Source organism: Danio rerio, chromosome 17 (genome assembly GCF_049306965.1).
Source record: "Danio rerio strain Tuebingen ecotype United States chromosome 17, GRCz12tu, whole genome shotgun sequence".
Lineage (NCBI taxonomy): Eukaryota > Metazoa > Chordata > Actinopteri > Cypriniformes > Danionidae > Danio > Danio rerio.
Genome location: NC_133192.1, coordinates 17,939,276 through 17,953,075, shown reverse-complemented (window position 1 = coordinate 17,953,075; position 13,800 = coordinate 17,939,276). Strand labels below are relative to the sequence as shown.

General features: G+C 33.9%; 1 protein-coding gene across 9 annotated transcripts in view; it reads right to left on the bottom strand.

Annotated features, from left to right (window-relative positions):
• The window catches only part of foxn3 (forkhead box N3), a 176,795-nt gene that overhangs the window by 50,744 nt on the left and 112,251 nt on the right, over window positions 1-13,800 (bottom strand). For all 9 annotated transcript variants that reach the window (XR_012392827.1, XR_012392829.1, XR_012392828.1 and 6 more), the window contains exon 4: window positions 7,818-7,885. Coding sequence is in view for 6 of the 9 variants with exons in the window: in XM_021467225.3 (XP_021322900.1) it covers window positions 7,818-7,885 (68 nt within the window). In the remaining 3 variants the exon portion in view is untranslated. The remainder of the gene's footprint in view (window positions 1-7,817; window positions 7,886-13,800) is intronic.

The following is a 13,800-nucleotide window of genomic DNA, read 5'->3' as shown; positions in this document are numbered from 1 at the left end:
TATATATTCAAGCCTAATATCAGTTGGACAGAAAGTGCTTCATTTTTATAAATTGTTAAAATACTTGGTGTTTGTGATGCATCAAGTCCAGAGACTGTAGTGTACACCATGATTTTAAATAAACTTCACTTTAATATGTGATATGACTAGAAAGTGGTCATAAACTAATATTTTCTCAATTCAAATGAGTAGCGGCTTGAACACAGAAACAGAACTCCATACGTCAAGATTAACAAGAAGATAGATTGCAAAAGTTCCCCCCTTTTCTGGGAAGCTGCAGCTCATTTGCATTTAAAGGGACACACACACACACACAAAACTATAAGCTGTAATAAATGATAAGAAAATAGCTGAAAAGAAAATAAACGAATGAATGAAATGATATGGTTTTGAGCAGATATTTTGAGAGTATTTAGAGCTGAAACTTCAAATTATAGGGATATGACACATGTCTCTGACTTTTTATAAAAAGACACATAAAATGTCCGCTATAATGCTTAATGGTATCCGGGGAAGTTGCATCCCAAGTTGTGAAAGCGTATCAGTGTATGCTAGCACCTCCGAGCTCAGCAGATGTCCCTCCTACAAATGTGGCAGCCGTTGCAGGTGTATCGCTGTCGCCTCCCCACGCGTAGATAATATCACAGCCACAAAAGAGTTTACAAAACACAGCTAAATGCCAATTATACCAAGCAAGTCGCTGCCTGCATGGCACCTCAATGCAGCGCTCAGGAAGAGCTACTTTTTTTTTCAAGACAGAGTGTGCATGTGTGTTATGAATCTTCTCTGTCATGTAAGCATATTTAAGAAGGTATAACCGTGTATATGTAACTAGGCTCACACACATCAGATACTCATAATATGCAGTGGTCTGTGTAACATGAAAAAATGTTACAGTAGGTGGTGAATGTGTGCTGGATGTGAGATGACCGCGTGTGTCATATTTGCGCCTTGGATGGAAAACATATTCATAATAACAGCTCTGGCACTGTACTTGCATTAGTGTGCTACTTTAAATGCCATCGGGTTAATTAGATCTCTGATTACTGTGATTCACATGTGTGAGTCTCATCAAAAGAAATACAGTACAGCCAAGCACATTAAGGAGCAGGGCTGCACCGATTTAGAAAAAAAAAAGACATTGTTTTTTGTTTTCTGTTGTGATAAATATTAATATATGACATTTATGGAAATTTAATAAGATCACTTATATACTTCTATTTTAAAATAATATTTAAGATGTTGTCATTTATTTTTTATGTATTAAACTAAATAAATATTAATATCAATTATAAACTTTAAAGGGGGCTCCACATTGTATTTTTAAGGCTTGGTTGTGTTTATTAGATGCAAAGAAATGTGTGCTTATGCTTTACTTATATATATATCTAACTAAGTTCCTCTGAATGGCTTGCCCTCAAGAGGCTCTGATTGGTCAGCTAACATAATGTGCTGTGATTCGCGGATCGGCTCCACATCACCAGGAAAAACAGCATATGCCTTCAAGAACAGACTTTTGTGCTGTGTAAACAGTCAGTCACAGTAGCTGGTAGCCGTATCAGTTTGTGCCTGAATCAGAAAAAAAAAAAAAACGCTAAACATAAATAAATAAAATAAAATCTGACAAGTGTCTTTTGCATATATTTGGAATGAGCATGTGTAAGTAACATGAAACGCTCTCATATCATTTGCAAGTTCGTTATTTGAGATGTAGAGCACAGGGAAAGCATCCGCATGGAGAGACACTGCATCGCTGCTGAAGATTGTGGCTGTTTACAGCAGTTTGACTGATAAATAGGAATTTGTAGCTAAATTGTTAGCGTTGCCAAACAGCATTTCCGGTTGTTTACATCCTTGTTTACATCCTCACAACAACATACTATTAACGCTAGAAACTGTGCAAGTAATTGATCAATTTTAACAAAAAAAAAATACTTACAGGTTGTGGCTCACAACACACAGCTTCGTCAGTTGGAGGAGTTTTGTTAGCCGAATCCAGCACTGAATTAAAAGAGATTCTGGAAGCTGTCCTTTGTCAAATACTAGAGCTATATATTTTTTTATAATTCTCTGGAACATAATTAAATTAAACCGTAAGCACTGTGTCGTGTTCTTTGGAAGGCCAAATGCAGAAACTGAACAAGGTCTGTGGAAATAGCAGCGTTTAGGCGGCAATTTAGCTTTCTCTGCTACATTATAACACCACAGTGCCTCTGGCCACACCCTGTTGCTGCGTGGGGTGTATGCGAGTTGAGAATCCTCAAGAAAGTTTATGATCTCCCTAACCTGGATGTATTTTTTGTAGTCCCAAAAGTTTTTCCGCTGTAGGCTTTGATAAGCTAACTCTGTAAGAGCCAATGTCTCCCTTTGCATTGAACTTTGAGCATTACATTCACGTATTACAAGCATACATTCATGTTGTTTATGTTCACACATCTACATTACACATAAACTAAAGTTTAAAATATGATATGGTAATGGACTTCCCCTTTAATATGATAAATAATAAGTTTTAATAAATATAATGTTTTAAATAATTATTCTTAAATATGTTGTAAAAAATAATGTTATGCATTGAATTTTTTTGGATCAATTCAATATGATTATAAAACAATACCAATAATGTTTTATTGTGATTGATACAAATATTAATCAAAATTAAAATATTTTAGTTTTGTACAATAAAGATTGAGCTATTAAACGACTGTAAATTCTTATAATAATATAAAGTACTTCATATGAAAGTTTACTTAATAAACTACATAAGGACAAAGCAGAAGTCCCTGTATGTATCCCAATGTTGAAAGACTTTTGGTCTTTTGTGACCAAGTCTTGTAACACAATTTAAAACTACTCACAAGGTTCTTTTGATAATATTGTACTTTTGTCCATAGTAACCACTGTGTACAACCTGTCTTTACATTTAGTAGGCCACTAGTGATAATTTGTAATATGTGCTTGTATTATTTTGACATGAATCAGAAGAAAGCAATAAAAAGTCTTTAATAAAAAAAATAATAATAATATACAGTAAAGTAAATGTTTTGAAACAGTCAAAATAAAAAATTATTTCAATATTATTATTGTGATCATTATTAAATATCTTTGAAAAATAACAATAGAATTACACAGTTTAATATGACTATAAAATAATTTATTATATATAAAAAAATAAGTTTTATAAAATCACAGTTTTTTATGACAATACTAATAATATTTTTGTCATGTGTGACAGAAAAAGTGCAATGTCATGCCCAGATAGGTTTTCACAAAGGTTTTCTCTACATCCTCACATAGTTCTGAAAATATTGCCAAAATGGCAAGAAAAGGCAGAAAAAAACACTTAAATTGTAAGTTTATTTGGACAAAAGCGTCTGCCAAATGAGTAAATGAAAATATAAAAAGTAAATAATAATTGTTATGGTAATTTTACCTGTGTTTGCGTATGTTTTCTCTGAGTGCTCCGGTTTCCCCCACAAGTCCAAAAACATGCGGTATAGGTGAATTGGATAGGCTAAATTGTCTGTAGTGTATCTGTGTGTATGGATGTTTCCCAATGATGGCTTGTAGCTGGAAGGGCGTTTGCTGTTTAAAACATATGCTGGATTAGTTGGTGGTTCATTCCACTGTAGCAACCCCAGATTAATAAAGGGACAAAGCCGAAAAGTAAATGAATGAATAAAAGATGATTTTATTATGATTATTATATTAAACTGTTAAAAATTGTGTGTAAAGTAAAAACAACAGAGAAATAAAACTAATTTCACTATAAAATTACAACATTAATATTCACATCCTTAACCCAAACCTCTGAAACTCTGGAACACAAAGCATTTTATTTTAATATATCATGTAGTCGAATAAGGAGACATTTGGACAAGGAAATCAGGATGATTTCAAGACAGGAATATGAAGTATTGGAGAACAATGGACCGTGCACTGTGAAACAAACCAAGTCATCGGTCAATGTCTCTAGAGTTTGGGGAGAATTATTTTCCAGTCAAATTAAATATAGATCACATGTGTTAGGTGCAGTGACTGCAAATTCATTTAGGTGTCTAAAGAACCGCTTCCAGGCCTGTCAATAAGTCAGCCACTTGTATCACTGTAGCCGAGGGTCTAAAGGACAGACACTACAGTCAAAAGCACAGTTTATTCACGAACCTCTCAGTTTTGAGATTTGGACTTTTCATAAAGCAATTTTTATTACTCCAAGTAAAAGAAAGCACTCAAATATACTTTTAAGAGTTACATTTGTTACACTTAACAATTTGTGTCTGCAGCTTTTAATTACAATTCATATTTTCAAAAGCTGTTTTCTCAAAATGTGCTTTTTCCGCTCACCTTGTGTCATAAATCTCCAGCGCTTATTACCAAACTACACAATCTTATGTATGTTTGTTTATACATAATTTACCTGATTAGAATTTTGTTTTTGACAGGATCATCTGAATTATGTAGTGCTAAAAAGAGAAAACCTTTTGTGTGGTTGGCATCACAAAAAGCCTAATTAATGTTGTCAGTGCTGTTCTTTAAACTTATTTAGGAATCAGAGGAAGAAATTGAATACCTTTCAAAACCTTTTTAAAGACTCTTTCCATATATTTTAAGACCTTAAAACCATTTTAGGTTTCAATGAGAAACACTAGCGAGATTTTAACTTACAGTATATTTACTAAATATTAATGTAAGAAACTAATCCAAAACTAAAACATTACTCATATACTGAATAAAAATCTATTAAATCTAGCTAAATCCAGCAGGTAGCGCCTATAGAATTGCAGAAATAATGATGTTGCCTTAGTTCCTGCAGTAAACAAAGCAGCATGATCTCAAATCTAGTAGGATGTCATTGCTTTCATAAACTACACAGTAGTTTCAGTGATATCCGCAGATTTAATTCAGGCAGACTTTAGCATACAACCATACATTGCATAATTAAAAATTATATAAAATTTAATACTTCGCAAAATAGCTTTTAATACTTTTTAAGGGCCTTAAATTTATCGAATTTATCAACTTTTAATACTTTTTAAGACCCCGTAGACACCCTGTAACTCTGTAGAATGATTTGCGTGTCAAGCGTCACTGTGTCATGCCACTGAATACTTTTTAAAAATTTTAAATATTTAAATTTCATTCCTTTAAAAAATGAGTGGATTAAGTCATATTTAATAAATTGTCATATTTAAGCCAGTGAAAGAGTGGATTGGGTTATATTTAATCAAACAATAGAAATTAAACAACAACAAAAAAAAATAATAATTTACAGCCTAATTGTCAACTGCCCATTTACAAAATAACTGTGAAATCTAACCTTCAAATTTGCGTGCAAGAAAGATTTGCAAATTAGAACATAGCTCAATATTGCCTCCTTTGCGTGTTTTAACATATTTGTAAACCCACGATACACAAAATTTGTGCAGTTCTTTAATCAATCAATCAATCAATCAATCAATCAATCAATCAATCAATCAATCAATCAATCAACCAATCAATCAATCAATCAAATCAACTGAGCAAGTAACAACTATTGGTTTTTGTTGTTGTTGTTTGTTTGTTTGCTGAAAGAAGTTTTCTAAAAAAGTGCTTCATCTACTGAGGAAACTTGTTCATGCTTTTATCACCAGCAGAGTGGATTTCTGTAACAGCCTCCACATTGGCCTTCCCAAAAACAGTCAGACAGTTGCAGCTCATCCAGAACGCTGCTGCCAGGATTCTGACCAGAACCAGTAAATCAGAGCACATCTCCTGTGCTCAGGTTTTTACACTGGCTCCCAGCTACATTCAGAATAGATTTTAAAGTATTATTACTTGTCATTAAATCACTAAATGGCCTAGGACCTCAATACATTACAGATATGCTCTCTGAATACAAACTTAACAGATCACTAAGATCTTTACGATCAAATAAACTAAAAATTCCAAGTGTTCATTGGAAGCAGGATAAATCTGCCTTCAGCTACTACACCCCCGCTGGTGGAATCAGCTTCCAGAAATGATCAGATGTGCTCCAACATTAGGCACATTCACATCACGACTGAAAACACAACAATCAGTTGAGTTGAATTACTGAATGAGCACTGTGCTACTTTCATAGATCGCACTATTATCTATTTCTTTTCTTTTTCATTCTTTTATAACCTATTTAACACATTTTAATCTGTTTTCATCATTTTTTATTCTTTGTTTTTATTTTCTTACACTTGTTTCTTTTATTGCTGTTTATGTACTACACTTTGAATTACCATTGTGCATGAACAATGCTATATACAGTAAATAAACTTGCCTTGCCTCTCCTTCAATAAAAAGCAGCAAACGTCACATAGTCAACAGTGACTCTATTACCCTTTAAACATTACTTACTGCTACTTTACATTGACTAAATAAACTTAATAAAAAACACTGTAACTGTTACCATGACATTTACTGGGATCATGATACCGAATAAAAGTGCACAACAGCCCATCCAGTCCTCTGCCTGCTGAGACTAATGAGAGTAATAAGGCATTTCATTGCAGTCATTATTAAAACGCACAAGGAAACAGACACAAGGTCTCGTTTTAAAAGGCTTGCTATCACAGATTCAACTTTAAAAGGCTTCTGTGTACAAAACTATTAGCTTTTTAGACAAGCCATGAGCATTAAACCTGTACTTTTTCTTCTAATGGTGGAATATTTTACACACTGACATTCAAAACTGTGCAATAAGGATGTATTAAATCAATCAAATGGCACAGTAGAGTTATTTATAATGTTATAAATAATTTCTATTTTAAATAAATGCTGCTCTTTCAACTATAGAATGGTTTGTGTGTCATGTGTCACCGAAAATGTTTGGTTTTGAAATTTCATTCATTCATTATTTCTGTAGTATATATATGTAAAACTACCCCCAATTTTAAAACCAAAACGAGTTGTTATTGATTGATTGATCTGAGTCTAGAATAACATGGGTAAATGTGTTAGGGAGTGCAAATATGTACAAAAATCTCACATTCATATGTTTTTGACATTTAATATTAATATAAAGTAATATTTATTGTGATTATTTATAAATATATTAAACTAAAATGATAGATTTTTGTTTGGGAATTATTTTTTATTAATATATTTTATTAATATATTTATTTATATATTTACAGCATTTTTAAACAACATACTTTTTGTTTCTAAATATTATTTATACTAATTATTTTTTTTAAATTGTGTAAGGGAGTGCAAATGTATACATTATATTAATCTTTTAACAACATATAGTGCGTTCATTTATTTAAATATTTACATTTTTTATATATATATTTATAATTTTTTATAATAAAAAAACAAATGCTGTTGCAAATATCTGAAAGCAATAAAGTGAAAGAAATCATACAAGCTTATGGAAAAAAGGTTAGGCCAAGACATTGACTCATTTGATCCATTTAGCTCCTTCGCCTTTGTTTGTTTAACATGGGAGAAAAGACTTCAACAAGTCAGAACTGAAAAAGAGAAAGATCTCTGGATGACAGAATCAGACAGAGACAGGTAGCAACTGAAAGACTGGCAGGATCCAAATACCACACTGAAAAGAGGTGAGGAAAAACACTCCGATTTGACACGACTCTTTATAAACCAGGGCAAACAAACCAAACAAACACCCACTCAACTAATTCCTGTAACAGTAAGCCAGGTACACGGATATGAGCCTTTTGTTGAAGGAAAGGCTGATCTAAAGAGCAAGCAAAAACACCAAGATCACTTCTTAAGAAAAAAATAGCACATTTCAGGGAAACCAAAAACACAGAGATGGTTCAAAGCATGTAAAGTAACTTTACCTTGTAGTAGGACTCCCTTGTTTTTCCTGTAAAAGGGACTTCCTGGCCATATTGGAGGACTGGACATACTGTGAAGAAAACACAGAAGAGAAAATGATGAGACATTGATATAAATAGCAAATCTACAACTGACAGATGGACGGCAATAATAAAAAAAAACTGCTAATAATGATATATTAAGAGATAATCAGTGCTCTAAATACAACAAAACCAAGAGACTTCTGCCAATTTTGGTTAACGCTATAAAATCTTCAATTAATATGAGACCATAGTTCAAGTTATTATGCTTTGAGTTCATGTTACCACAGTTTAATTTAATAGCATTAGGTGATGCAATAAGAGAGCACACTATGCTGTAAAATGTTTTATGGATGCTTTGGGTTTTGGCCAGGTTTTTTTTTTATTAAGCAGTGCTGATACATATCGTATCTAAGATATTTGTGATCCGTACGGACCAAGGCCCCGGGTATGAGATGCATGTGAACCACAGAATAATTTTACTGTTTATCTATTATTTGCACAGACATGAAAGCTTTTTAAATCCATTCACTTATACACTAAGAGGAGCAAAAGTACATGGCTAAAATGCATCTCAGAGGGCATGCAAATACCAGAATAAGTTCTCTTTTACACAGTCATGGACAAGTAAATATTGTCTTGATGAGCAAAATTTGGCAAACACAAACAATTAAGAAAGAAAACACATGCGTATCAATTTATTGAATCTGTGCATTAACTCTTAAAATAAATTTTGTAATAAAATAAAATAAATAAAAAAACTGCTGTTGACTGATTTATTTTTTTTACTATTAAAAAGGATTAATTAGCATTTCATTTACACAGTTAAAAATTTGTATTCTATAATATCATGTTTTATATATGATAACTTATTGTCAAAACTTAAGAATATGTAATATTGGACTTAATGTAATGACTTTTTAATGTTATATAAATGCATGTTTGTAATTTATATTAGTTAGGCTAGTTTTTACCAGTGGTGTAAAGTAACTATTTACAAGTATTCAAACTACTGTAATTGAGTAGTTTTTCTCAAGAATTTTAATTTACTAAGTAGTTTTAAAAATGTGTATTTTTACTTTCCCTTGAGTACATTTTTAGTGCTGTATCAATAATTTTACTCCACTACTTTCCTTCAATCTGCAGTCACTACTTTATTAAGTCTTGTCTTGTCTTGGCTAAAGTAGGAAAATCGGTCTTGGGATTCCTATTCAATCAAATCGCACATAGAAAAGTAAATCGCATCAAACATAACAGCCTCAAGACAGGTGCGCTGTATAAATACAGCAAACAACTTGGAAGGATTTAAAAATGTCTAAAAAATTTAAAGGAAATGACCCAGAGATTTTTTAAACTACAAAATGCTGATAAGAAAAATGAAGGATGAAATTGCCAAACAGCCTTAAACAATCCCTAAATAGAACAAATGAGGAATGGAAGGAAGGGCCAAATGAAGGAATAGCCAAACAAGGAATAGAAGGTATATGTAAAATGTTTTAAATGTATTTTAGTTAGTTAGGCTAGTTATTTACCTGTATGCTAATAAAAAAAAAGAGTCAAAAAACATAAAATGGTCCAAAAAGAGTTTTCTGATGAATTGCACTTCTTCTTGTGAAATAATATCCATAAAGCTCAGGTTCATTCAAAACGTGGGCCTCAGGTTATACATTTAAGCAAAACATGAAATACATAACTCCGGATATATTTCACTGAACATTTCAGATGAAAAATCCACTAGAGGGCGCTGTCTACATTTTGGCAAATCTGTATTACATTTTAAAAAACACATCCTTCCTGTAAACTTCCGCGAGAAGGTGGGCTTGTCAATTCCCTAAATCCAACCAATAGTGTTTTCAAAAGCAAATGTAAAAGAAAACTGACACCAAATGATGTCCATATAGGGACAAATAGGCAAGGCAAACATATTCACATGTAAATCACAGACACCATTAAGTTTTTTGTGCTATTTATTTTGTAGTGTTTTGCAAAGGACCCTGCAAAAATAATATATCGAAGTAGAATTCGATAATATGCCCCAACAAATATCATTATTGTGAAAAGGAACAAAAGTCATATTGCCCCACAGCGTTCATTTTACCTAGAAACTGCAGTCAAACGTATGTTCATGTTTGCTATTGTAATTCCACAAATTCACAAGTGTTAAATAAACAGCATGAATTCTCAGAGACATCACAAACACTACTGTACACAAAAGAGATTTGAGCAAACAGCTCCTGACCAACACTTGGAGGCCTATGCCATGTTGAGACACGAGTTTGCAGCAACATAATCATTATATGCTTTTATAAATGAAGCCCTGGCCGCTTTAATCATGAGTTTCTGCTGCTGAGATGACAGGCTGGTTCAGGTGATGCTGAAGGAGATTTCAGGACACAGCAGGAAGCTTCAGCTGAATTACACACTCACCACTGCTCGGACCATTTGTGTGCACTGTTGAGCTGAACAAAGAGGAAAACCCACTGCTCTGTTCTGTAACTCTGGCAGAGAAATGAGATGCTTAGGTTTATTTATCTACCTCATTGGATTTGTGATCTCTATGATGAACAGGAAGAAAACTGAGGAACTACTGTATGCTGACTCTCAGTAAGCGAATCAGACTTCAGGATTTCTCTCATATGAAAGCTATTGATTTTTCCTGGCAATCACGAACGTCCTTTTGAGAAGCAGGTCAACAGGTCTTTCTTGAAGAGATATGATGGTCTGAAGCAGAATGTGTGTACAAACTCTAAAGCGAATGTAAGAACAACAAATATATCAGGGCGTCCACAACAAAACAATACCATGCTTGGATGGTAGCATTTTGTGAAAAACAAAAATATCACAGTAATACTTTCAATGAATTATTACATACTGCATACTGTAGCATTAAGTAGCATACTAGCATTATTATACTTGTAAAGATATAAATCTTTTTGATCATATGCAGCACGGTGGCTCGATGGTTAGCACTGTCACCTCACAGCAAAAAGGTTGCTGGTTTGAATCCTTTCTGTGTGGAGTTTGCAAGTTCTCGCCATGTTGGAGTGGATCCAACTCTAGGTGCTCCTGTTTTCCCCACAGTCCAAATACATACAGTACAGGTGAATTGGATAAATTAAATTTGGCCAGTGTATGAGTGTGTGTGTGGGAATGTGAGAGTGTATGGGTGTTTCACAGTACAGCTGGAAGGGCATCCGCTGTGTAAAACATTTGCTGGAATAGTTGGCGGTTCAGTCCGCTGTAGCGACACCTGATAAATAAGAGACTACGCTGAAGGTAAATGAATGAATGAGAACATTAAATTACCTGATATATTAAAATGTGAGGGCCTTCACAACAAAACAACACCATTAAGATTGATTAAACCACTAAATACTTAGTTGTGTGATAACAATGGAAAGACATAAGAAGAAGGTACTGAACTACTGAAATGCATTAGATACTTTATACTTACGTGTAAAATGTTTTTTTTTTTAATAATTATTATTATTGGTAATGACTTCTAAAAGACGTCTCTTGTATGTTGAAAGGAGTTGCATGTATTGCTCAGGTTTGCATTACTTTTTACTCCTCCCTTTCTTCATGTGTTCAATACTTTTTCCCTGTGTCAGTTCATTTTATAACGCAACTTGGGCAAGACAGAATCTGCAAACATTTTTTAGTGATTTCTGCAGAGAATTTAGTTAAAAAACTGTGAATTTATGTGGGATGATTTTGTGAGTATCATAACTGAAACCCTAATATATGAAATAAAAAAGAATACCTTTTTAACATTTATTTAACGTTTACAAGGCAAATCCAATTAGATCCATTTTATTTGGTAAACAAAGCAAGTCTCCTATGTATATATTATATTAACTAAAAGACAGAAAATATTACTTTACAAACTGTATTGTAAATAAATGATATGTATATTTTCATATTTGTCTGTAATATTACTAAAATTAGTTTAAAAGCTGAATAAACATAAATTTACATGAGTAAATAACTAATCAATGGTGGGCTAAAAACCTGCAGGAATCTGCAAAATTCTGCACGTGCAGATTCCATGTGGGCCTACATGTAACTTCATTTCTAAACTAATTAGTTTTGTTGTCTTTGTGGATGGCTTTAGCGGTTACCGACATTTGGTGAAAATTTCAAGTCATTCATTAATTCATTCATTCATTCATTTTCTTTTCGGTTTATTAATTTGGGGTCGTCACAGCGAAATAAAGCACCAACTTATCCAGCACATGTTTTACACAGCGGATGCCCTTCCGGCCGCAACCCATCGCTGGGAAACATCCACACACACCCATTCACACACATACACTATGGACAATTTAGCCTACCCAATTCACCTGTACCACATGTTTTTGGACTTGTGGGGGAAAGTGAAGCACTCGGAGAAAACCCACGCCAACACGGGGAGAACATGCAAAGTCCACACAGAAATGACAACTGACCCAGTTGAGGCTCAAACCAGGACCTTTTTGATGTAATGCGATCATGCTACCCACTGCGCCACCTTGACGCCCTTGTCTAGTCATATGTTTTATTATTTTTTTTGAAGTTTCAGCCTTTCCCAAGGCGAACGTGCTACCCACTACGCCACCGTGCAGCCCAAAACTTCAAGTCAACCTTCAGAAATATGTTTTCTGAGAAGAATGGTGACATGTTCACTACTTATTTTATAGATCCACAAACATTTCTGAATTTATAAATGTAACAATTTTATAGATAAGTACGGAAACAGTTCTTAAATGGCAGCAAGTAATAGATGCTGACCAAATGTCTCACTTGAAGGACTATGAGTGCTTCAAATATGATCAAAGTTCCCAAAATTCAGTCATGAATTTTTCTCTTTATCTTGCTCATCTCCTCTAATACAATCTCTCCCCCTCAGCCATGATTTTTCATGCCCCATACAGCGGTGCATCCCAAACATTGATCATTCGTGACAGGAAATTTGAATTTCCGACCTTTTTGTTTGGGGTTTGTGAAGTATTCCGGCATGATTTCACATTTATCCGTTCCCTCAGAGTTTATCCGCGTCTCTGTTTTCTGACACTGCCTTCTGATCTGAATGTTTTGCGCTTCAAAGGTTACAAAATATTTTCCTGTGGATTAGCTGCTCAGCTTCTATCAATTATCGGCTCGTGTGCGATTCTTCCTCCGTCTCACCGTGAGCTTCACAAATCTAATCAGGAGCAGTCTAATCTTCAATTTAGCCCTCGATCCACTTTCTGCCTCCCTGTAGATTCACTATGTGCAGACATTGGCTCTGTCATCTCGCCGTTCTTAATCTTCTTAGAGTATATTAACTAATTGAGAATTAGAACAAACAGAGGTGGCACAGGGCTTTGAGCACATTTGTCTACATGCTGTATTTAACACTACAACTACCAGGGAAGTCATTTTCACCAATGGGACATATTATGCCCCTTTTATAAGTAAAAAAAAAAAAACAATCTCTGGTGTACCCCGAATGCATTGGTGAAGTTTCAGCTTAAAATGATACACAGATCATTTATTAAAGCTTAGCAAATGCAGATGTCTCTTTAAATGCAAATGAGCTGACACTTTTCAGAAGAGGGTGGAGTCTGCTTTTCTGACATTCATTCTTTCATTCATTTTCTTTTCGGCTTAGTCCCCTCATTAATCCGGGGTCGCCACAGCAGAATGAACCGCCAACTTATCCAGCGCGTTTTTACGCAGCGGATGCCCTTCCAGCTGCAACCCATCTCTGGGAAATATCCACACATGCTGTTCTGACAGAAACTATTATAAAAAGCAGATTTAAAATACATATTAAAGATCAGATCATGATCAAGAACTATCATGATATTTACGCACTGTTCCACACTGTGAAAAACACCTGAGCAATTCGTGTGACTTTGCCATCAGCAAAAAAAGCCTTTTATATAAAGTATAAAATACGTTGAGTACTTTCTACTTGTGTCATTTTATTGTTATTACACTA